Source organism: Tachypleus tridentatus, chromosome 10 (assembly GCF_004210375.1).
Source record: "Tachypleus tridentatus isolate NWPU-2018 chromosome 10, ASM421037v1, whole genome shotgun sequence".
Classification (NCBI taxonomy): domain Eukaryota; kingdom Metazoa; phylum Arthropoda; class Merostomata; order Xiphosura; family Limulidae; genus Tachypleus; species Tachypleus tridentatus.
In genome coordinates, this window is record NC_134834.1 from 184,284,642 (window position 1) to 184,309,094 (window position 24,453).

At 31.0% G+C, this 24,453-nt stretch overlaps 1 protein-coding gene across 1 annotated transcript; it reads left to right on the forward strand.

Moving 5' to 3' along the window:
- Positions 1 to 1,013: 1,013 nt before the first annotated feature.
- CCT4 (chaperonin containing TCP1 subunit 4) lies at positions 1,014 to 23,972 on the forward strand. Its single transcript, XM_076465661.1, has 14 exons — positions 1,014 to 1,290; positions 3,995 to 4,047; positions 6,168 to 6,257; positions 8,131 to 8,239; positions 9,211 to 9,353; positions 10,046 to 10,167; positions 12,098 to 12,233; positions 12,467 to 12,606; positions 14,480 to 14,576; positions 15,940 to 16,047; positions 20,260 to 20,390; positions 20,620 to 20,854; positions 22,129 to 22,242; positions 23,401 to 23,972. The coding sequence occupies exons 1-14, from the start codon at positions 1,161 to 1,163 to the stop codon at positions 23,416 to 23,418; spliced, it is 1,626 nt and encodes a 541-aa protein (XP_076321776.1). The 5' UTR covers positions 1,014 to 1,160; the 3' UTR covers positions 23,419 to 23,972.
- Positions 23,973 to 24,453: the final 481 nt, after the last annotated feature.

Consider the following 24,453-nt stretch of genomic DNA (forward strand, 5'->3'; position numbering starts at 1 on the left):
TGGTATTTATATCAAATTCATTTTTAACATACTACACGAAATTTCTAGATCATAACGTCATTATCATTAGATAACGATGAATGCTCTCTTGCAAACAATGTCTAAAGTAAAAAAAAAAAAAAACTAAAAATATTGTTTACAAGTTACAATATTATAAAATTAGACTATCAACCAACATTTTTGGTGCAAGAAATGATTATATTATAAACCTTGACATAAATACTTACATTAAAACCATATATTAAATTAAAACAGATTGCATGATGATTTAATAATATAACTTTCTTATGGTTTGTTTTACGTAGACTAGGGCCAACAAAAATTTATGTTGTACATTTCGACAACTGTGGTAGACAAAGTACAGGTATACCTTTGTGTACTTTGTAATAAATAATAAACAACAACAACAATAAGAATGTATCTCAGGACAGCTGATATGGGTATTAACACTATTATCAAAATAAAGCAGAGAACAAAGTATTGACCTTCTTAGGTCATTATCAGGTTAACGAGTCATCACGAACAAGAATAATAAGTATTTTACATTAAAATTTTAATACATTAAGACAATACTCGTGAAATAAACTTTTTATCTTGGATTGCCTATTGCATAAATAACAAACCTTAAAAGATAAATTTACTTTTTTGATAATGTTTGTTATGAATTTCGCGCAAAGCTACATGAGGAATATCTGCATTATCCTTCACTAATTTAGCAGTGAAAGATTAGATGGAATGCAAATAGTCATCATCACCACCACTATCAAATTTTGGGCGACTCTTTTACCAAAAAATAGTAAGATTGGCCGACATTATGAACACCCCACAACTAAAAGGGTGAGTATGTTTCGTGTTATTTAGAGTGAAACCAGCGACTTGCAGGTTGTATTAAAAATAAAGAATTAATTTTATTTAAATTAATAATTAGTTTTTGGGCTAATATAATATTTTTCAATTTTAATTGAAATATCAATATTAGTTCAGTCGGAAATCATAGTTTTTACTTTTCATAGATTTTATTAAATCGAAGACCAACAATGTGCTTCTAGAATGATCTCTGTTAACTGAGTGGGCTGCATGACAAAGCGAGACTTAAGAGTAACAGTCGTGGTGGAGAGGTATTTTAGTATAAAGTTTTTGTGTTCCACCTCGTATTAAAAATGATTGTCAAATCTTCTGCACCAGGAAATTCAAGTATTTCCAATAGTAAAAGTGATACCTCGTCATTTGGTTACCGTGATAAAGACAAACCAACGCAAGTGAGATCGAGTAATATTACAGCTGCAAAAGGTAAGCTAAGCCTAATCTAATTAAGTAATTTACGTAATTGCTGTATTTCTAGTATTAATACATTTTTAATGTAATCTTTTTGATTTTGTGTGGCGTTTTGCTTTATAAATATGTTTGTAATTAAGTTGGTAATCTTTAGATGTATTGAAACTGAAAGCATTTTAAAATAGTTAAACTTGAAGGCGTGATAAGTATTTCAATATTGAAAAGGATTGGCTTTCAAGATTATTTTAAATAGTTTAGCTGCTAGAATATAGTACAGCCAAGGTATACGCCATTAGGTTCAGTGTTCTCCATAAACTTAAATGTTATTTCTCATTTATTGATGAATGCCTGAAGAGGAAGAAGCAAATATAATATTTGAGTTCTCAGGATAATCAAGTTAAAGTACGTTGGCCATAAAAAGAGAAACACCACGTGTGATGTGATTCAGATACCTGAAGGGCTTCCCGTGAGAAGTTTTTTTTAAACGTCAGTGGGTGAACAAAATAGTAACTGGCTATATCCGTGGAAACTTTACTAAATGTTGTAGAATGAATACAGTATATCACTGCTTGACATTAGGGAATGTGGGTAAATATTTTAGTTCTGTTGTTTGACATCACTTTGTAATTATCAGATATAAGGGTTGAGATTGAGTCTCGTAGAAATATAGGATTGTATGTTTCTATTATAAAAATATTTTTGCTCTTTGTACTTCTCATTAAAGAACAGAATTTGGGTGTTAAGAAATTTAGGGTGTTTTATTTCTACTTTGAGGTTGTGACTAAATATCATTTAGGGCAGCTGCTTTCCCACAGTTAGCTATAAACAGTGAAAGGCAGTAGGAGCTTAAGCACTCAGCTCCTAACCCTTAACTAATTTTCCTTAGCTGCTGGCTAGTTTCACATCTATCAAAACCAAGTTTTAATGATGACAACAAAGACTGGAAAAATTAATTTTGATTTGAGTCTTTGATATTTTTGATTTAATTTCAATGTTATTGTTTTATAGTACTGATTAAAAATCTGCCTGTTTATAATTAACCCTTTTTCTATGGGGTTGTTATAATATACATGAGTTTGTATACACATTTGCATGTGTATTTTTACAAAATGTGGCAGACTTTTAGTAAAGATTACAAGTATTTTGTATGCAAAAAAATCAGATTTTTAATGAAATATTTTTACTAAATATTTGTTTCTGAAAATAGTGTTTTGTTACTGGTCTGAGTGTAGAGTGATTTCACATTATAATTAAAAAGTTTAATTCCAGAAATCTCAAATATTTGTGTAATCTCTTAAACCTCCTAAAAATGGTTCAGTAATATCTGGGCAACAGGACAATTCAGCGACAGTAAATTGTGTCAAAAGACAGGTTTGTTGACTGGACAAGTCGTTGAAATACAACTGGTCAAAAAATCAACATGTCAACAGTTGCATCATGAGATGGTTTTATAATAATATTAAGGTTTACCTAGGGGAATACACACATGTTTGTGTGTACATGAATCAGGTTAACAACATATGAGTAATCTGTTGCATTTTGAATAGATAAATACAAAATACAATGATTTTATAGAGATGAAACTAGTTTGAGTTATTGAATTTACACTTTGAAAATAAACTGGTTAAGAAAAGAATATAAAAAATATTTAAATTTAATGTGTTACAGCAAAAACTAAAAATGATGCAGTAATGATTTATACAGTAAAAAAGCTAGTCTTGCCAAAGAGTTGAGCTAATTATTTTACTTTGATAACCATTAAGCGCTCGCTTAGCATACTATCAGCAATACTACAAGTATATTCAAGATATTGGTATGTCAACAAGTCTGTTGGGAAATGGGTATTCACCGAGTTGTCTGTCAACGAATTAAATGCTACTCTGTTGATCCTGAACTCCTAAACACATTTCAAAAGTTTGTTTTCAGTAAGATTATATTTTGTTATTTTCTGTATTGTAACTGTGGGGTCTGTCACTTAACCAACCACTTACTATCATAAAAATATATATATATGTATATAAATTGCTTTTTTCATGCAAAAATGACTACATATTATAACTTGAAAATACAAATATTTAGTCTAAGTAGCACAAGTTTTAATGTTATGTATTTACACATGTATTTATTATTTTTGTTATATTGACCTTCCAGCTAACATTACATAACTTGTATTAACATGGTGCATGTGCACTCATGTTACATATCTGATAATATAAAACTGACCTTTAGTCTTCACTGTTTTGGCTGTGTGTTAATGGACTAGTATTTTGTAATATATGGGCACATTTTAATTATTATACATTATATATAAAGCAAACAATTATCTCTTCTCACTATAACATGTGAACTTGGTTGCTGCTGGATAAAGGTTGCTAAGCCTTTTAAAATTTTATATGTGAAGGATATCAAATGAAGTGTTTTCTTTAGGTTTTATATATATACACAGTTGAATAACCAAAAATCATACATAACTACACTAATACCATTAAATTTCACTTTTTTTAAGCTTAGTAACTATTGTATACACAGTAATTAGAATTTAAAAAATACAAAACTTCAAGTTACCTAAAGATACAACACAGTGATTTGTCATTGCAAATGGAGTATTTATCTTTTGAGATCTAAACATCAAAAAGAATCTAAACATTTTAGCTTTTAGTTATTCAGTTTAAGTGGCTTGCATATTAAACTAATAACATTATGGTTTTCTATGTTACAGCTGTGTCTGATGCCATTCGAACTAGCTTGGGTCCAAGAGGAATGGATAAAATGGTAACTACATATTTTTACATCTACTGAAGTGTTTACTTGTTAGTTTGAGTGTAAAATTTAAATTGTTGTAATAGGTTTAATGAAATCATATACTTTTTCTGACTATCTTGATAAAGGTTGTACAGCAAATAAATCTTCTGTTTAAGATGATCTTTGTGTGCAAGTTCTTTAAATTTAAATTCAAGTGTGAATTTCACATAGGAAAATAAAATGTTCATTTTGTGATAATTACTGCAAGTATTATCAGGTTAGAAGAAGCAACTGTGGCAGTCTTGGCCCTACACCAAGCAGCTAAGTACAGTTGTAAAAACTGTGAACTGAGTTTGTTCAAGTCATTTCTTCCAGCTCTGCTTGTGGGTTTGATAGTACCAATATATGTTGGTGGGCTTTCTTTTATTATTGAGAAAGTGTTTTATGAATATCACTTTACTTTTTCATACACACTATCGACGTCACTACGTGAATCATGCATGTCCTAAATTAGCCCATAATGTGTAGTTTTACTGTTTACTTTGTTGGAAGAGGTTGATTTTTGTATTTCTTTTCAAACAAAACCATATCATGTTTAGGATTCAGTGAAATACATCAAATGTATTATATCCATCTAGTAGTAGCACCTGTAAAAGGGTAGCTATGTATGTTTTAATGCTTTTAACCTATCAATTGAATTTTCTTTTCTGTATATTTATTACTGTGTGAAATATTTCACATTTGTGTGTAACACGTGTGAAATATTTATGGTATTAATTGCAGTATAGAGCAATCATGATAGTTCAGCTTCATTAAGATTTATTCTTTTATTATATTTTAACTGTATTACATTATCATCATCTCTGGTTTTTTGATTACCTTCTATACCTTTGAGAAATCACAATTAGTTGTGTTAGATGTCAGGAATTTTAATGAATCGCACATCTTGATCAACAGTTTTAATTCTGTCAGGTTTTATGTTGTCACTGAGGATATTAAAACATAGGATTTGAACATTGCACCTTTCATGTTTTTCACAAAGCTTAACTCTGTAGAATAGGGATTTATTTCAAAAAATTGTACAGACAAATGTTACAAGTGGACATACTATTAATTTTGTAACTGAGCCATATCATGTATGTGACATTGTTTTAGCATAGTAGATACTCGCATAATACCATACTTGTTGATCTGTGTGCTTCACTAATAACATTTGTCTATAATTCATTTTTTATTCAAGTTTTATTTACTAATGTTAAGTCCTGTACCTTGACTGTTAATGAGTAAGAAAGGATTTCTCGTTGATTCTGCTGCCTACTGCAGAACCTCATCTAGTTACAAACAGTCATTGTTCATTCACAAGAAAAAAATTACACAATTATCTGACCTGGTTTTATTGTAAGCATGCTATATTTTTATATCTAATGGGAGTGTAGTGTAGATGCTGAATTGGAAATTAGTGTTCTAAAGTCACATTACCACTTAACCCATATGTTTTACAATTTTATGGAGTGATAACCAGTCCATTTCTTAGAACAAATGATGCATATATTGGCCTTGTAGTAGAAATCTGGATTTTGAAGCTGGTAGTCAGGTTCAGTTCCTTTCAATACCATAAAATATTCTTCATATCTTAGGCTATAAGTTCATTATGAGATTTATAGTCAGTCTTTGATTGTGTGTGGAGAGGAGGTGCTTTTCCCTCTAGTCTTTAGTTTAAATTACGGTTGATAGCAGAAACTTTAATAGCTTTGTCATAGTTACAAAATAGGAATGCTTAATTACAGACCAAAATACCTTGGCAGTTGAAAAACAAAGTGATGTATTATTTCAAATTGTTCTATTTCATTATATAAATTAAAGAGATTTGGTTTTATAGTAAAACAACAAATTGTTACATAACTTGCATAAAATGAAAAATTACTTGTAAAAATTACACATACTAGTGTCTTGTATTTTGGATAATACAACATTGTGTGTGTTTGGTATCAAGTTTTTAGAGTATATTACTTTTGGACCATTGTTGGATAAATGTAAAATCATTTTGTGAAATAGTTAATGTAAGAAAAGAGAAACTGTGTGAGTACTGTAGACTTCTTTTGTGATTATGCTAAGAGGTGCTAGTTTAAATACGTTGTGGTTTGTTCCAGATTCAGGCAGCAAATGGCGATGTAACCATCACCAATGATGGTGCAACCATTCTGAAGCAGATGCAAGTTTTGCATCCAGCAGCAAAAATGGTAATTAGAATATATTAACTTGTAACTTTGTACCAACTTGTTCAATTCTATAATCTAGTTTATTGTTCCAAATTTTGTATAAAGTGTCCTGATATAGAAATTTTTTCTCGTGAAATAAATTCCATTTAACTTTTGTAATTATGCTTAATATGATACAAAGTAACAGTTGGTAGTGTTTTGTAGGGAAAAAGGAAATTATTTATTAGAACAAAATGGAAATATTTTAATTTTTACTGATTGATAGCTGAAATAATGCAGTAAAAGGAAAGTCTTTAAAGTTTCTTGTAAAAAGTTGCCAATAAGACTTTCCACTCATTATCAGAGCATAGTAATAGCAGTCATAGTTAAAACTTTGTTTATATTGGCCATTTGTTAGACATTTTTTCAATATAACTGGAATATTTTCTTTGCCAAAAGAATTAACATATATCTTTGCTTCTATGACCAGATATTTAGAACACCACTTTTTTTAAACTGGTGTTTACAGTTAACTTGTATTTATTCTTGGGCTTTTATAGAATTAATGTTTGATGTTCCTCCTTTCATATTTTTAAATTCCTTGTAAATTTTTGTTTTGTTGTTACAAGGAAGTAATTTTTACAAAACAAATTCACTTAATTTTCTGAATATACATTTCTAATTAAAATAATTACATCAGTAATGTTCTGTCCCAGTTTTTGTTTGTAGCTCTTCCTTATTTTGATGCTTAATGTATTTAGATACAGACCTGAAAGTCATAACTTAGTAACTGACAATTCGAGTGAAGGACTCTACTTATTTATTGGGGGTTTAAGTGCAAACACATCTCCTATTTTTCAACAGTGTTTGGCATAAATGTAAGATTGTGTTCCACATTTTCTCAATGTAAGGACCTTCTTTGAAGTTTTTAAATTATGAAGAAAAACACTGGTGTGCTAAAGTCCATTTTATTCAGGTTTAAAAGCTTATCCAAAGCTGTGCTAGAACACCCAGTTTATTTAAGATTCTCCATAAAATGTAACTCTAATTTAACATCTTTCTGGTCTATGTAGTTTTGAAAAATAATACTATTGCTCAAAGATTTCCTATGAATAAGTACTATTGTAATTCTACCTTTGCTGCTAATAAAAAAGTCATAAGCCATTTTGTCAGCTTATAGAATGGCTGAGTTTTTCCAATACAAATCTTTAGCTCTAAGCTTTATCACCTCTTGATCTATTTGAAATCTGATTATAATTTTGAGCTCAGGGGGTCAGAGTCCTTTGAATGATGCATTTGAACATGCTTAATGTTGCATAGATTAATTTTCTCTAGTCCTTTATAAAAATATTTCAATTTTAGGATAGGCTTCTAGAGAATCTGTCGAGTAGTAAAATCGAATAAGGAATCTGCCTGCTCCATGCTTGATATTGCTGGTGCATAAAGATATGGATAATAAAAATATCTCTTAGATTAATTTACTTTAATCCTGCCAAAAAGAATTTCAAGTATTGTGTCTATTGTTTATAACTTAACTAACTTCATATTATCAAGGTAATTTGATTTCATACTTATCACATGATAAAGTGTGAAATTTTATAGCCTTTCTAAAACATTAATTCCATAACTAAACATTGCTACATCTATCGTGTGATTACTGGAAGTGTCCAATAATATCAGGCTCTTTCCAAGTTTATAAATCACGTTGATAAGTTAATATTCAAGTGATGAATGTCGATATTCCTTACATAGTGATATGTTTTCAGAGCATTTAGAAAATGTTTATACTTATGATCAGTGCTTTTGAACATTATCCAAATTTTAAAAATGAAGAAGGAATTTCTGTGGATATTTTCGATCTACCTGAAACTTTTACAAAGTCACCATGTTCGTTGTTTTTCTTTTACTTACACAGTTGGTAGAACTTTCTAAGGCTCAAGATGTGGAAGCAGGTGATGGAACTACTACAGTTGTTGTTATTGCTGGTAGTCTGTTGGATGCTGCTTCAAAGCTTTTAGCTAGAGGTAATGAATATTTATCTCCAAGTTAGCAACTTGAATTTTATAATTCAGACTAACTGGTGGATTCCACACATCGTATTGGATAGTTTTGTTTTTCACTGTTAATGTAAAGAACTGACTAATTAGGTTGGGTGAAATCTGTGTAAAATGCATAAAGACTTTAGCAGGATTTACTTGGTTTAGTTCTGGTATTGGTTGTATTCTGTTTGTTTTATGTGTGATTTTTACCATGTAATCAACAACATTATGGACATATGAACTGTATAGTGAATAATTTAGAAAGCTGTGTTTAAAGAAGAAAAAAATTCTGGGTTTAATATGAATCTCATGGGTAATTGTAAGGTTAGATTTTTACTGTGCTTCAAAATAAACCTTTTGTTTTGATTATATTAGTGTTTTCACTGATTCTTGGTGTAATTCTAATAAAAACATTAATTCACAATTTATCTCTGTTTTCAGCCAGTTTGATCTTCAGTGATAGTTTAACTTAAATTTTCAAATGTTTTCCAGCAGATTTTAAAATTCAAGGATAAAAGCATATTGAAGAAAAATTTTCTTTCATTATAATTTGTCTTTTATGGATATTTTACCCCACCTTTATTCTCTGTTTTTATTATTAGAATGTATATTTCTAATTTATTCTTATTGTTTAAAGATAGTTTTGAGGTAAGATGTGAAAGTTTTATATGATACAGCTTCTAGGTAGCTTACACATAGTTACAAAGGGGATGCATGACTTTATATGTTATTCTACAAAAATAATTGTTACATTTTGTTGTAAACTATGCTACATTTTTAAAAAGGTACTTTGTTACATATTATTTTGGAATGTAGAAACAAGTTCTAATAGGTAATTGTCTGCTCTGGGTAGGTTCAAAGAGAAATTGTGTTTAGTCTAATAATCTGCTATTTGAATGTAAAAGTTTTTGAATTTACATGTTTTGATAGGCTGTTTACTCTCTTTACTTACTCAGGAATCCATCCAACAACCATTTCTGAGTCATTCCAGAAAGCTGCATCTAAATCTGTGGAAATTCTCTCTGAGATGGCTGTACCGGTTGATCTCTCTGATAGGGAATCCCTTTTGAAGAGTGCTTCTACCTCGCTGAACTCAAAAGTATGTTACGAGTCTGTTTCTCCCTATTTGTATTAATAGTTTTTGTAATTTTTGTGGTTAATACAGTTGCAAATTTATTATTGTAAGATTGTACAATTTTACATACATTGTATATTGTGTTAAAAGTTATTGTATTAACCATATTTGTGAATAAAATCATGTTGATCCTTATAAAGGTCAAATTTGAACATTCAAGTCATAAAATACAAGAGAATTTGTCATGTGGCAATGTTCTTTAGTTTAAAAAAGTTATACCATTTTGTACCTGATGTATTTTTTTACATTAGCTACAACATAACTAGCTTGTAATGTTTGATCCAATCAAACATGTAACATCAAGACTTAACATGCAAAGTGTAATTCTACAAGTGTTTTCAAAGCAAAAAAATACAATTGTTTATTGATTTAAATACACACACACGCAAGATAGTGCTGTTTTGAGTAGATAAATGTAACTCAACTGTCTTGGAAAATACGGTAATAATATTGACTTTTGTAATCTCATTTAACAACACTAATCTGTGTTGTAAGTGGAAAGCTTGACAGTCGGAGAATTTATTATGTGAAACATGGTGATGATTTTATAGAAAACAAATTTTTAAGACAGTAGTTCTTATCTAGCAGTGTTTACAAAAGGTACATTTTAATGTACTTGCTTAAATACAGTATTTCATCTGCTTGATTACATATAGGTAGTATCTCAACATTCCAGTCAGCTGGCTCCACTAGCTGTCAATGCTGTCATGAAGGTTATTGATCCAACAAAAGATACCAACGTTGATTTACGAGACATTAAGATCATCAAGAAATTGGGGTGAGTCTGATGAATGTTGTTCAACCATAAGGTTTTCAGTTTGTAACACAGGCTCAGTCAGTTTGATTCATGTGACTTCTCTCTACTCACCAATGTGGTGTGCATATCTTCACAAACTTTGGCAATCTTTCAGTTAACATTACAACTACTTTACACACAAATAATCATAATTTTAATAAACTAAAAGGAAAATGTGTCCATGAATGTTTGAAGTATTTGTTTAGAAATAGTCTGTGTGCAAAGTGAATATTCATGTTGAGAATAAAGATGCTTTCCTTATCTCAAAAATCTCAGATTTCCTTTGTGTAATCCATAAAACATTTCAAACTTTTTCAGTAAAACTTTATATTGTGTTTGTAATTTTATCTATCATTTAAACAATGGCATTGATCAATTTCAATGACTTTGTAACCACCAAAAAAAGAAAATGAATTAAATCTAAATTATCCTTTTTTTGTTTTAACCATATTGTAACAGGTCACGGATCAAAATCTGACATCTCATTTGTTGACTTGCATTCAAAATTTTATTTAACTACTATTTTATGAATTTATATTCATGAGTTTGCTATCAAACTGTAGATTATAATTCATGTTTTTATTTTATACATTATCTAATTATCTAATTTAAATATTAAATGAACACACCTGAGCATTAATTTTTGTATGTCACGTGGTATGTTGAATGTAGCAATGGTGTATAGTTTTATATATGAATATGGAACTTGGGTTACCAATATTTTAAAGCTAGAATATAAAATAAAAACCTGTATTTTCTATATGCTGAAATATTGCTAATGTACTAAATCAAACACAGTGGCCCCTGTTCACCTCCTGTGATTTTTGGAAACTGTTCCTTGTACACACTTAATTCTATGTATGACATGAAAAACTAGTTGGATGTTCAGAATGTTTACTTAGTTATTTTCTCAGCCATTTTGAAATATATTAGCATCCTTTCTTTTGAGGCAAACCTTCATGCTGGTAAGTTGAGTCTTTAGCATGTTTGAGACTTCACAAATTTTTAGATGCAAATACAGTTTAGTTATTAAACTTGATAAATTATAATGGAATTCTAAAATACTGATGAAGTAATTGATTAATTTTTAGGTTGTTTAAATGTTTATTTAAGACCTTAAAAATCACATTGTCCACATGCAAGATTTCTTAAGGCTTAGCAAACTATGACAAACAGCAACTTGAGTACAAAGGTTGTAACTATAAGAGAAAATTGTTTGCTTTGTTTCTTTATTTACTGTTCTATGTTTAAAGAAAAATACTTTTTAAAAACTTGTTTGAAATTAGTAAAATATATACAATTTGTAATCATTGAAATGTAATTCAATTTTACCAAATATTTGTGCTGCATCATTGTAACTTCTGTATTGTTAGTCAGGTTTGGTTTGAAGGTCAATATAATAAAAATAATAAATCTGTATAAATGTATAACATAATGAGATTTTGTTATATAATCTAGCTGTTTGACATTGATAATGTTAAACATGCTGTGTAAAGATAGAAAAAAAGGTAGGATAAGTAGTTTTCTTAAAATACTTGCAGCATTTAAATTTTGTAAATTATTAAAAATAAAAATTCTCTTCAGGTAAAAATGTTGTTACCATTCATACAGGAATTCTTTTTCTTTGCTTTGAAAGCTGCTATGATGATAAAACTTAGGACACCTTATGATCTTAAGTGATTACTGCAAGCCAACTGAGCAGCTCTGGAGTTGTAACAGGATGTTAATTTATATCTAAGCTTTTGTAACATCTCTTTCCTTGTTGAAACCATTTGTAAGATGGGTGATTTGATTTGAGGGTTATTTTAATGTACAGATAAAATAATAATGTATACAAGTTTTTGTCTGTTATGTATGTCTAGTTTTCAGCATTCAATTCTATAGATATCTAAAGATGTATTTTCTTTTGTAGAGGGACATTGGATGATACAGAGTTAATAGAGGGACTGGTGTTTACTCAGAAGACCTCTGGTGCTGGTGGTCCTAACAAAGTAGAGAAAGCAAAAATTGGATTAATCCAGTTTTGTATCTCTCCACCAAAAACTGATGTAACTATGTATTTTTGCAACTTAAATACATGTAACATGTTCATTTTAGCTTAGAAGGCCAGTTATAAATGGGTAGTTTTAAATATATTGGTACTTTGGTTGTTTTAGAAAAAAACATACCAGTAATTTTAATGTTATAATGAATAAAATCCATATCCAATCATAATGTCTTTTGATATAAGTTTACTGTTTTGGGAAATCTTGAGAGAGTTATATCTGATTTCTCTTGTTAGATGGACAACCAGGTGATTGTGTCAGATTACACGCAGATGGACCGAGTGTTGAGGGAAGAGCGGGCTTACATTTTAAACATTGTCAAGCAAATTAAAAAGGCAGGATGTAATGTCTTGTTGATCCAAAAATCAATTTTAAGGTAAAATTTTACTTTGTGTGGACAGCATTAATGTACATGCATAACAGTTTTAACATTGTTTACAGGGCTTGTTGTCAGAGGCACTGTAGATCAGTATGAATAGTTGAAATGTAAATCTTGAACCTTCGTGTTTTCCTGATGTTGTAACTTTAAAATGCACTATAGAGCAAATAACTACATATTAAGTATTATAAGCAGTAATAATTTTCCTTGTTGCTTCCAGTTTGTACTTGTAATAGCAAAAAGGAGATACAAGTGGTGACGTTATTATTGTTTGCTATTCATGAATTACATACTTTAAGTTTGTATATGGGATACTACAGGCTTCTAGTTTCTTTAATACAATGAATGGTTTATTACCTGAAATACAAGAGTTCTGGGAAAAGCTAATGTTTAATTATGACTAAGGGCAGTTTTACATACTGTGAAATGCATGTCTCTACATGTTACTGGAAATTTGTTTTAATGCGTTTATTATGGAGCAAATAAATTTGTACATTATGCTGTTTGTGAAAGCTATGGATTAATACAAAAAACATATGACCCTTTACACAGATTTATTTTTGGGTTGAATATATGCTGATGAGAGTAAGTGCACATGTTGTGTTCTGATATTGTATTTACTTTTTATCTTTATTGGTGGTTTAACAAAATTAGTCATCCATATGAATTTTGCTGAAAATTCTGTACTTCAAATTTTGTTTTGTACTTGAGGTGATCAGTGTGTACATTAGTCTGAACTGTATTTCTGTGTTAAAAATATACTTTGTTCAGAATCGGTCCTTTAGCACTCAGTGGCAAATTATAGCTGTGTTTTCACAATTTTGCAATACATTTGAGTCATATTGTCCTATATAGCAAACACTGCTTATAGTTTCTTACATGAAAAATATATGGAATAATTAACTAGCAAATATTTTTGAAAACATTTTTGTAAAATGTCTTCCTTTTTTTCCCTCCCTCTATCTTTCATTAAAGAAAGTAAACACTGTACACTATATTTATATGATTTTCTTTATATATATATTTATATTGTTCAGTACAAATATCCATAACTAAAATAGTTCAAAGCCATCCTAGAGAGTTGTTTGGGAATTGGTATATAAGAAAAATGACAGTTTCTCTTGTAGATCAGGTGGAACCCTTACATTTTGCTATTGTGTAACAAAAGTGTCACTGCTTGCTTATTGAAACTACAGAAACCTCGTGTGAATTTATCAAATTTTGGTTTATTAAACCAAAGAACCTGTGTTTTTAAGTACATGATAAAAAGCCATTAAAAACAAGTTTACTGGTTTCTCAAATAGATTGCATATAATGTTAAAGGCTGTGATGATGATAAAACTTAGGACACCTTATGATTGTCATTAATTACTGCAAACAAACACAACAGTCTAGGATTTGTGCATCATATTCATTGTATAATTAGTTAACACTCCTACGAAAAGACGTTTCTAGTCCTGATTTCTCCAAGCCCGTTCCCCTGGCTGTGGTTTTGCTAGATAGTAGATAGGGACTGTGGGAATCTCGTTAATCCATTCATTAATGGATTTAAATGGTAATTGCATTTAAATACAAAATTATTAGCCTAATATTAATAACCTTTCAAGTTGCTCTGGGGCCTATTAGGCCCCACTTTTCGTAGGAGTGTTAAAACTTGTTGCATATTAGGTTGTTGGTCATGTTGAGTTTTTCATTGAGAACCATTATTTTAGCTATCAAACTCAAGAGTCTCAATTGATTTTTGGAGAGTAAAAAAAAACAACTCATCTTGTTAGCTGGACATTAACTTTTACTATAAATTAAGTTCTTTGACAGAGTAGTCATTGCGTTTTGGAAACTTCATATTTGTTTCATATGATTTATTTTGTAGGGATGCTGTAAGTGATCTGGCACTTCATTTCTTGGCCAAAATGAAGATTTTGGTTGTGAAAGACATTGAAAGAGAAGATATTGAATTTGTCTGCAAGGTACATGTGATATTTTTCTTTTTTTTGGGGGGGTGGGGTGGGACTATTTGTTTAATTGTTATAGTTTTTCAGGTTATTTATAAACACTTTTTAAAAAGCTCTAAAATAATTAGCTTTTTAGCAAATTGAGATTAAAAGCAACCAGACTGGCTACCATTAATTGAAAGCTGCTATGATGATAAAACTTAGGACACCTTATGATCTTAAGTGATTGTTGCAAGCAAACTGAGTGGCTTAATTTATGGAAGAAAAATGCATCTGAACAGCTGAAATATTGTAATTTTTATTGCATAAAAATTTGTTTGCTCTTGGGTATTTCACATATCACAAATTAAAATTACACATTAACATTATGTGATAGCAGTCTGGGAGCTGAGTAAAATGTTCAGTGAAAAATGTTTCTAGTGTAGGTTTTGAAGTGCATTTTAAATGCTAGTAATGAAAGTGTGTAGCTAACCACATGATGTGTGTTTATACTGAAAAATAAGTCTGAAAATTTAGTTTTAACCTCTTAGAAACTTTAGTTGTGAATTAAATTGAATATTTTAAGATGTTGTGTGTTAGTAGTTGAAAGGTAAGGCTTTTTGTAATATAATTAGGGACTAAACTGTATGTATCTGTGGTAGATTGTTACCTTTATTTAAATATCTGGAAGAATAAAACTGGCCATTAATTTTTATAGAACTGAAAACAAAACTATTGCACACTGTTTTACTTCATAGTGAGCTATACCTAATTAAATCTTATTTGAGTATTTAAATATAAGTGTATGTACACTAGAGTTACTTCCATGGAGTCCCTGAATGTGTTTTATTTCAAGACTAAATAAATACAAAATTAAGTGTAACAAATATTTTTATTTCTTGCACTTGAAGTTCATATGTCACACTGTAGAGTTGCATAATTTTCCTCATGATTCATGGTTGTGCACTCTTTACTGAAGTCATGCCAGTACAAGTTGTTAAGGTTAAGTAGGCATTATGTGTCACCATTTGAGTGTTTAGTGACTTGACAAACATACTACTGTATAGTGGTGCAAGAAGGTAAAACAGGCAACTCCTCTTCCAGGCAGTCTTCAGCTGTGGTTGAGGGAAGTAGTGATAGAAATGATCAGTTTTATGTTTTAGTTTTGAGAACATTTCCATTTAGCATAGTTATAAGCTTGGAAGAGGAGTTGTTTTCTGATAGTGTGTGCAAGTGTATTTAAATATTCATCTTTGTTTAAATATTAATTAAAAAGTTGGTGTTACAACTTGTTTTATATATTTATAATTTCAAATCTGACATGAAAGTAACAAATTTTAATCATTTTGTTACCTTGAATAATATTTATTCAACATGATTTCTTTAAAAACGTTTTCAGAGTCTCGTTTGTAAACCTATTGCTAGCCTTGATCATTTTGTACCTGAAGCTTTAGGGTCTGCTGATTTAGTGGAAGAAATATATGCTGGTGGGTCAAAGTTTGTTAAGGTAAGAGTACTTTGTTATAAATTAAGGTGGTACAAAAGTGGGCAGTCCATTGAGAGAAGGTATTATGTTAGTAACAGCAAAAATGCTTGAATTACATATTTAATAACTTTGAACAAAACCGAAACATCACTGTTAACTTCCTGAGTTGCATCATGACTATACTGACAGTCAGTTATGCAAGTTTTTCTGATGTGATACACATTAATCCTGTATTATGATTTATTACTTATAACAACACCTTTTGCAGAGATGCCAACCATTATGATTTGAGCGTAATCATTGCGGTTTTGGTGTATACATTACAACTATATGCTCATACAGACAAATATTACGACTAATTGCCACTCCCAAATTATTATATATTATATAGGCCTATACAATAAAGTGATAAATTGTTCCCCCAGGGCTTGAAAGGGGTGAAAAAATTTCTAGTGAGATACAAATAAATTTTGATAATAAATAAAAGACATAGTCCTAATGGCTACTTGCGATAATCATGTTTGTGCTTGAAATAATAAAAAATACAGTGGAGTGCCGTTAGGCCGCGGTATTTGGGGGGTCAACCTGCTTAACCACGCCTTAAGTGGTCCGTGGCTTAAACCTTTGTGACTGAAAAGCCAAAGTCGCCAACAGCTCTGCCAAGGAGCCTCATCAGGGCCATTGCGTGATCATTATATCGGGTTATTGAATTAAAAATAATACTTTAACTATTGATCACTTTTTTCACGGATTAACTTTAATGTAGGGAGAGGTGTGATTCAGTAACAATGGCGGCCTCCATAAAGCTGACATAAAGAGCGGATAAGGTAGATTAACAGTCGATTTCTATTGTAATATATTTTATTTATTTCCCAAATTAAAGCAAATCCTTTTAAATATCCTCTTGAAGTTATAAAGCCAGGATTAAATTCGTAAGTCGCATTTTTACACGTTCTTAAATTAGCGGTGAGCCTCGATAATCCTCGCTCACATCGCTCACAAGACTTGCTACAGCGGCTTAAGCGATTTTGCGGTTTACTGGTCCGTGGCTTAATGGTGGTCCACAGTATTTGTATCTCCGACATCTACCAATAGTTTGAGTGTGGTGCTTCTCCATACTGGGTACTGACGGAATCCATAGTTACATCATCAGTGCTTGTCAGCCGATCAGCACTCGCGTAGATGGGCATTTCTCATTTTCTTAGCAGCATAGATCGTCCACAAAATGGAAAAAAGAGGTCTTGTTTCTGGCAAATCTAAAATGACTAAAACTGTGAATCAAAAATTTAGGAAAGAGTATAGTGCAAAATATCCAGTCATTGCATCAAAAGTCAGTGATAGTCATGCGTTTTGTACAGTTTGTCACATTGATTTTTCTATGGTGCATGGCAGGATAAACGATTGTTCCAGACATACAAAATCAGCATCTCACCAACAAAAGGATGAGGTGAAGACAAAAACGATGTAGATAGTGACATTTATGAGTAAGAATTCAGAATATGAAACCATAAATGCAGAAGTGATGTTCACGCAATTTGTCATTGCTCATAATTTACCTCTAGCTATAGCTGATCATGCAGGACATCTGTTCAGGAAAATATTCCCAGACTCTGATATAGCAAAAAAAATATGGTTATGCTAGAACCAAAACTACAGCCATTGTACAAATGTTGGGTTGTGAAGATGACAAAAGGATTTCAAGCATACTTACTAACAGTTTACAGTTTAGCCACAGATGGATCCACAGACATGGATGACTCAAAACTGTATCCATTGGTTGTATGATATCTTGACCCTTTGCTTGGAGAAATTTTGTTCTCTTTTGACAATGGTGGAATGGAAAGAAGCTTCAACGGGAGAGAATATTTTCAAGCTTTTGGACCAAGAACTGACATAGAGGAAAATTCCATGGGAAAACTGTCTTAGTTTTTCTTCAGGCAATGCCTCAGTTATGTCTGGTATAGGTAAAGGTCTGATGGGACACATCTCAAGACAACAGCCTAGCATTTACTTCATGGGCTGTGTCTGTCACCTCATGAATATTGCTGCCCAGAAAGCTTCCAGAGAACTGCCCTATCCAGTTTCTGATATATTGACAGATATCTACTATTTTCTGCACAAAAGTGCTAGCAGAAAACAACATTTCAAAGAGTTTCAAGAATTGTATGACAAAGAAACAAGAAAAATTCTACAGCTTGTTAACACAAGATGGCTATCACTTAGGGTGTGCCTGAACAGAATATTGGACGTGTGGAAGCAGTTGTAGAAGTATTTTCACTGTGAAATGGAAAAATGAGATTCAAAAGGATCTAAACGTGCAGCTCAGTCAGGCAGCAAGACTTTAACAGTCAGGATATCCTCTCAGCCACACAGGGACACAAGTCAACAGTCTCCAAGAGGAGACAAAGAAACATTTGATATAACTCAATATATGTTTAGGCAGTCTGACCTTGAACTAAAGAAGAGACAATCAATGAAAAAAGAGAAGAAAATGAAAGCTAGCAAGGAAGTAACCAAGAAAAGTTATGCGCATAGCAAGTTAGATAAGTTAACCGTTTTCTTGGACAACAAAATGAATGTTATTTTGTCTTTTTCTTCAGTCTGCAATTCCTCTATTTGAGCAAGCCAATTTGATATTGCAAGGAGAAGAATCTTGCACACACATTATGCATAGAACTCTGATTACACAAGTTAAAAATATACTTGTCAGATACATCAAGCCAGAATATCTTGAAGGCAACATTGACTACAACAATGAATCCTTACAGAAATCTGATGAGGCAGTTTCTATTGGAAATGCTGTCAAGGAATACATTGTTAAATATGAAAAGGGCCTGGACCTGATCAGCGTCTACACCAGTGTCAAGAGATACTATATTGCAGCTACAAATTACATGATGAAACATTTCCCTCTAAATGATGAACTTCTGATTGATGCAGAGGTTGCTGATCCAAAACTGAAAGTCAGCAAAGATTTCTCTTCTCTACGCTTCTTCACAGACAGGTATTCTGTCCTTGTCAATGCACATGAGCACGAGACAATTGACAAATTGGAAGGGCAATATTTGAACTATCAAATTGATACTTTCTCAGAAACTGTCCTTCATTTAAATGTTGATAAGTTTTGGGTTCAGCTGTCTACAGTTAAGGATGGAAATGGCAACCAGAGGTATGACATTCTGTGTTGGATTATGCTTGGAATTCTTACAATCTTCCATTCTAATGCTGACAGTGAAAGGATATTTAGTTTAGTGACTAAAACAAAAGCATGTTCAGACCAAACTTAAGCACCTCAGTTTTGAGCAGTATTATAACACACAAGATGTGTATGCAGTCAAATGGACAATGTTGTTATAACTCCCAACCATCTAGAGACATTCTCATGAAAGCAAAGGCTGCAACAGCTACCAAACTATTACAATAAGTGTCATAAACATGATATAAACTAGTCCTTACACAAAAGCATTTTCTGCTAACTGTTTGTGCATGTTTAATGTTGTTTTACCAGTATGTTTGTAACTCTGAAGTAAATAAGACATAATTTCAAAAGAATTTTTTTAAATTTATTTATTATATACACAAAACACAGTCATAAATAAGCCATCTCTAGCAGTAATAAATAACAATGGTTACAATAATAATATAATAATAAACAGCTTAGAGACATTGGTTAGGCCTAGTAGCCACAAATGATAAAGGGCTCTATCTACAATCGTTACGCTCAGTCATTTGAAATCATTGGCATCTCTGCTTTTGGTGTTACTGACTGAATATTTCAGTGACTATGTTAAAGTCATGTCATTTTATAGTGTTTTAATATTTAGTTATTAAGGGAATGTATATTTCAAAACTGATACTTGTAAATTACTCCCCTTAATAAACTTTTTTTACCACATGTTATGCAATGCATATTTAAACCAGCGTTATTCTATCATGACACAAATTTTGATTTGTAAGATGTTCAGTGCTAATGTTTTTAATTGTTCCAACTAATGCTAAATAGGTGAAATATATCCTCAGTTATGATACTTTGTATTTACTTTTGATGATCACATTAAAGTAAGATTTTGAAATCAGAAGATTCTTTCCAAAAACTTCATTTAATTTCACAACAGTGTTCTTATTTTAAGTAACGTAGAGAGATTTCAGTGAAGTTGGAAAGATCTTTTAAATAACTGGGTTTTATTATATATAGCAAACTGGTGACCATTTAGTACTGTTCTATACAAACAGATCACAGGAGTAGCAAATCCTGGCAAAACTGTCTCAATTTTCCTGCGAGGGTCAAACAAATTGGTACTCGAAGAGGCTGAACGATCCATCCATGATGCCCTCTGTGTTATTCGCTGTTTGGTGAAGAAAAGGTGCAGGATAATAAATTCTCTCAAATTTGATAGCTGTAAAAAATTATTTTTAATTTACCATGTTTTTAAACTGAATTGTCAGCATGCTTTATAATAACTAGGTTTTTTTTATCTCAAAGAAACTTTTGAAAATGTAAAAAAATTTGCATCTATTTTCTGAAAAATAAAATATTCAGGAAATTTTGTAAAATGTATTTAGTAGTTTTGTTAACAATAAATTTTATTCAAGGGCTTTGATTGCTGGTGGGGGAGCACCTGAGATAGAACTCTCACTACGACTTTCAGAACATGCACGCAGCTTAACAGGAATGGAGGCTTACTGTTTCCGTGCTTTTGCTGAAGCTTTAGAAATTATCCCATACACATTAGCTGAGAATGCTGGCCTAAATTCCATAAGTACAGTTACCGAACTGAGGAATCGGCATGCTCAGGGTGAAAAAACTTCTGGAATAAATGTTAGAAAAGTGAGTGGTTTTAAAATCAGTTAACAGGTTAAAGTACTGCAGAGGTGTGAGTAAATATTGATCCTTATCTGACCACTTTTAATTATTGATAGGAAATGACCAGTTAATTGTATGACAGCCCATAAACATTTGTAAGAACAGTGACCACAGGGTTAAGGAATAGAAGACTTTTGAAAATCATATGGTAATTGAAACAGATAAGCTGTACATAAAGTAATTTTTATTAATTACAGACATTCACTTTTTGAAACGTTTCCTGATAACTTTTAATCTGTTAATGATAAATTTATTTGTGGTACAGTAAGTTCAAATGTTGCATGTTATGCAAGTTGGATATAACTAGTTATTTTGGTTGTTATTTATTAGTTAAGAAAATTTAGGTGTACACTTGAATACAAGACTACAAATAGAAAACCTACTGTACTAACATAATTTAATAATGTTACTCATACTTGAGATAATTCATTAATTGTATTATCAGTGCAATATTAGTATTAGGGTTAGGAATTGGGTGGGTATGGAATACAAATATCCATTTTATTTAAGCTTGTAGGTTTTGTTCATATTTGTACTTAATAAATTATTATTTTTAAGTATTAACATAAAATGTTTGTGTTCAGTTGTTTTTCCCATTTGTAGTACATTGTGTGAATTGTTTTTTCTTCGAAGTTCAAGGAAATTGTGAGGTAAAATTTGAAATTTAGGTTAGATACATTTTAGAAAGAGTTGATTAATTTGACTAATACACACCATGAGTTCAAAATTTTTATTATCAAAACAGCTTGCTGAAGAATTGGTTTATGTATAGTATTTATGTAGAAGTGATGGATTAGCAGTGGTTAATAAAATTTACTGAAACTGTTGGATTTGTATATGTCAATACAGTGAAGTATTGCAAAACTTTTTGGAAATTGTGATATTTGATATGGCTTTTTTCAGTGAAAAGAATAAATTGTATATTGGTAATTATTATGGGTTAGAGTAATATTGGTCCACTGCCCATGAAAGATGTTTGTAAATATGAAATTTTTCTTTGTAGTTGTGTATTTCTTTCACAGAAATGAAAGTATTGTGAACCTAAGCTCACCTATTACCTTCAGTAGATAAAAACTTGACAGACGTTTTTTTAAATTATGTGAATGACCATCCAAAATAAATATTTAATTCTCTGCAGACATTGGGTATAGTGCAAGTAAGCAAAATTAAAAATCAGATACATATTTTTATTACTTTTGTAATTAATGTATTTACATGGAACATTCCAATTGTTCCAGGGAGCTGTAACAAACATTCTGCAGGAGAACGTTATTCAACCACTGCTGGTGTCGACTAGTGCAGTTACACTAGCTGCAGAGACTGTACGAAGCATCTTGAAGATAGATGATATTGTGAGTAGTTTGCTGTATTCATGAAAGGGTTAAAAATGAAGTTGTTTGTTTATCACTGACCATTTTTAAAGATTGATGACCTGCACTTCTGTGCTGGCAGTGTATTTGTAGAATCCACACTTCCTTGTAGTATGGTTTATTATAATGTCTTGCAATCCATCTAGTGGCTGTGATGATGATAAAACTTAGGACACCTTCTGATCTGAATGATTAATGCAAGCAAGCTGAGCAGCCGAAACCAAACATAAGATTTGTTTTTTTGTATACTTTAGTGTATTATTATTTGTACTTTATGAGGGTAGAAGAGAGCTTATAGTATGGAGGTCAAGTTAAAATACTAAAACGTTTATCTTCAAGTTTCTGTCTGGTGCAGGTCCTCTGTTAATAGTAAGCAGTGACACTAAAGTTAGCAAAAATTATTTATGACATGCAAGTTTTAATAAAAAAAACGTTTGTTACTTTAGGAGTTTTCCCCTTTAATTCTGTTTACTTTGTGTCTATGGGTATCATTAATATACATTGTTGTTAGATTCCAGTTCCATTTTCTGGCTGAAGTTTAGTGTAAATCATAGCTTACAAATCAGTTATACAGATGAATGACTCCATCTGGAAGAAGGTTATTACATTTAATAAAACTCCAACACAGTTACAGTATTTTTGCCCTCCAGGAAGTTGTTTTATTCATGTAGACAGTTCTGGAGGTTTAGTAAAAGTTGTAATTCAAAAACTTTTATCATCTTGCAGGTTGTATATAGTTTGAGACAAAGATGAATTTATAATAAAAGTTTGCAATGATGCTACATCTTCTGTAGAGTTTTAATTTTCAACAAAAACTAAATGCTTGTAATTGTAAGAAAATGTTTGCATAAGAACATGTTTAAAAGATGCTCTTGTGGTGGCTGCTTAGAGACAGTAATTGATATTTTCTAGATCAATCTTTAATAAGTTTGTAATGAATGTGTAGTTTGAAAGACTAGTGCACACCTTGTAAAATATTTGATACATTCTACCTGTAGGATATTGGTTGTTGCAGATTTAAGGTATGAGTTGTTGAATCTAATATATTTATTTAAATGGCTGTAGTAATGTAAACACTTGTAGTACTTTGTTTTCATGCTGTCTGGCATGAATTGTTAATGTGTTTATTTATATTTGCAGGTTGCCACTGTTCGTTGAACAAGACAAATAAAGCTTTTTTTATCCTGCAGTCTGTTTTTTTTTAAATCTAAATTTCAGTTTTGGTTTATTAACTTGTTTATGAGAATATTTTCTCATATTCTTTAAAGGTAATATAAATGTTTGCATTCTGTAGTTGAATTTTTTTTTTTTTTTGGAAGTCCATATTCCGAGTAACAAGGAAACTATTTAAACTTGCATATTCCCAAATCATACTCTGATAAGATAAGGAACTCAAGTTACATTACCAGTAAGTTTTATAAACAAATATTTTAAGGTAGTTCAAAAAGAGAGGTTTTTTTTTAATTCTATATCTGTTGTGTTAGTAATGTAACTAATAAATTATTCTTGCACTAATGTTCAGGATAATTTTCCATCAGTGATTAGACAATGTTATCATTAACTCCAACAGGGTGCTATTTATCTAAAGTAGTTCTTAACAGACACTTCTATTCTTATTGCACACTTGCATTGTTACTTCATTTGTAGTTTGAATGTTATCTGACTTTTGCCTGTAGTTTTTGTAGCTTCCCAATAAAAACACGATTGTTTCATGCTATTTGTTAATTTTTCTGTTGTGTACACATAAAGCAGTATGCATAACATAGATTTTGAGGTATAAAACAAACTTGATAATTATTTTATTTTATGATTTTTAGCAGTCATATAGTAACCAATGTTACTTGACTGTAAATAGTACAAAAATGGTACTGACAAAATTAAAATACGGTAAACTGAATTAACGAAAGAAAACAGGCTGCTGTGAACTGGAGTATAGCAGTTCTGTGCATGTTGTACAAATGACAGTATGTTGACCATTCTTTTGAGAGAGTTTTTTCAAGCAGCATTAGACAAATGTGAATATTAATAGGCTGTTGACTTGTTTTTATAATATATATGCAAAAACGGCTCGTTGAGAAAATATTTTACATAGAAGAGCGAACAACGTTTCGACCTTCTTTGGTCATCGTCAGGTTCACAAAGAAAGAGGTAACTGACCGGAAGCTGACCACATGTTTGGAAGGGGTTGTGTAA

What these genes read in the sequence shown, in the direction of transcription:
- CCT4 (XM_076465661.1), top strand. Translation starts at nt 1,161, where the DNA reads ATGATTGTCAAATCTTCTGCACCAGGAAATTCAAGTATTTCCAATAGT. An exon ending in CAAGAGGAATGGATAAAATG is followed by an intron (nt 4,048 to 6,167) that starts GTAACTACATAT and finishes GGTTTGTTCCAG; the next exon opens with ATTCAGGCAGCAAATGGCGA. An exon ending in CGCTGTTTGGTGAAGAAAAG is followed by an intron (nt 20,391 to 20,619) that starts GTGCAGGATAAT and finishes ATTTTATTCAAG; the next exon opens with GGCTTTGATTGCTGGTGGGG.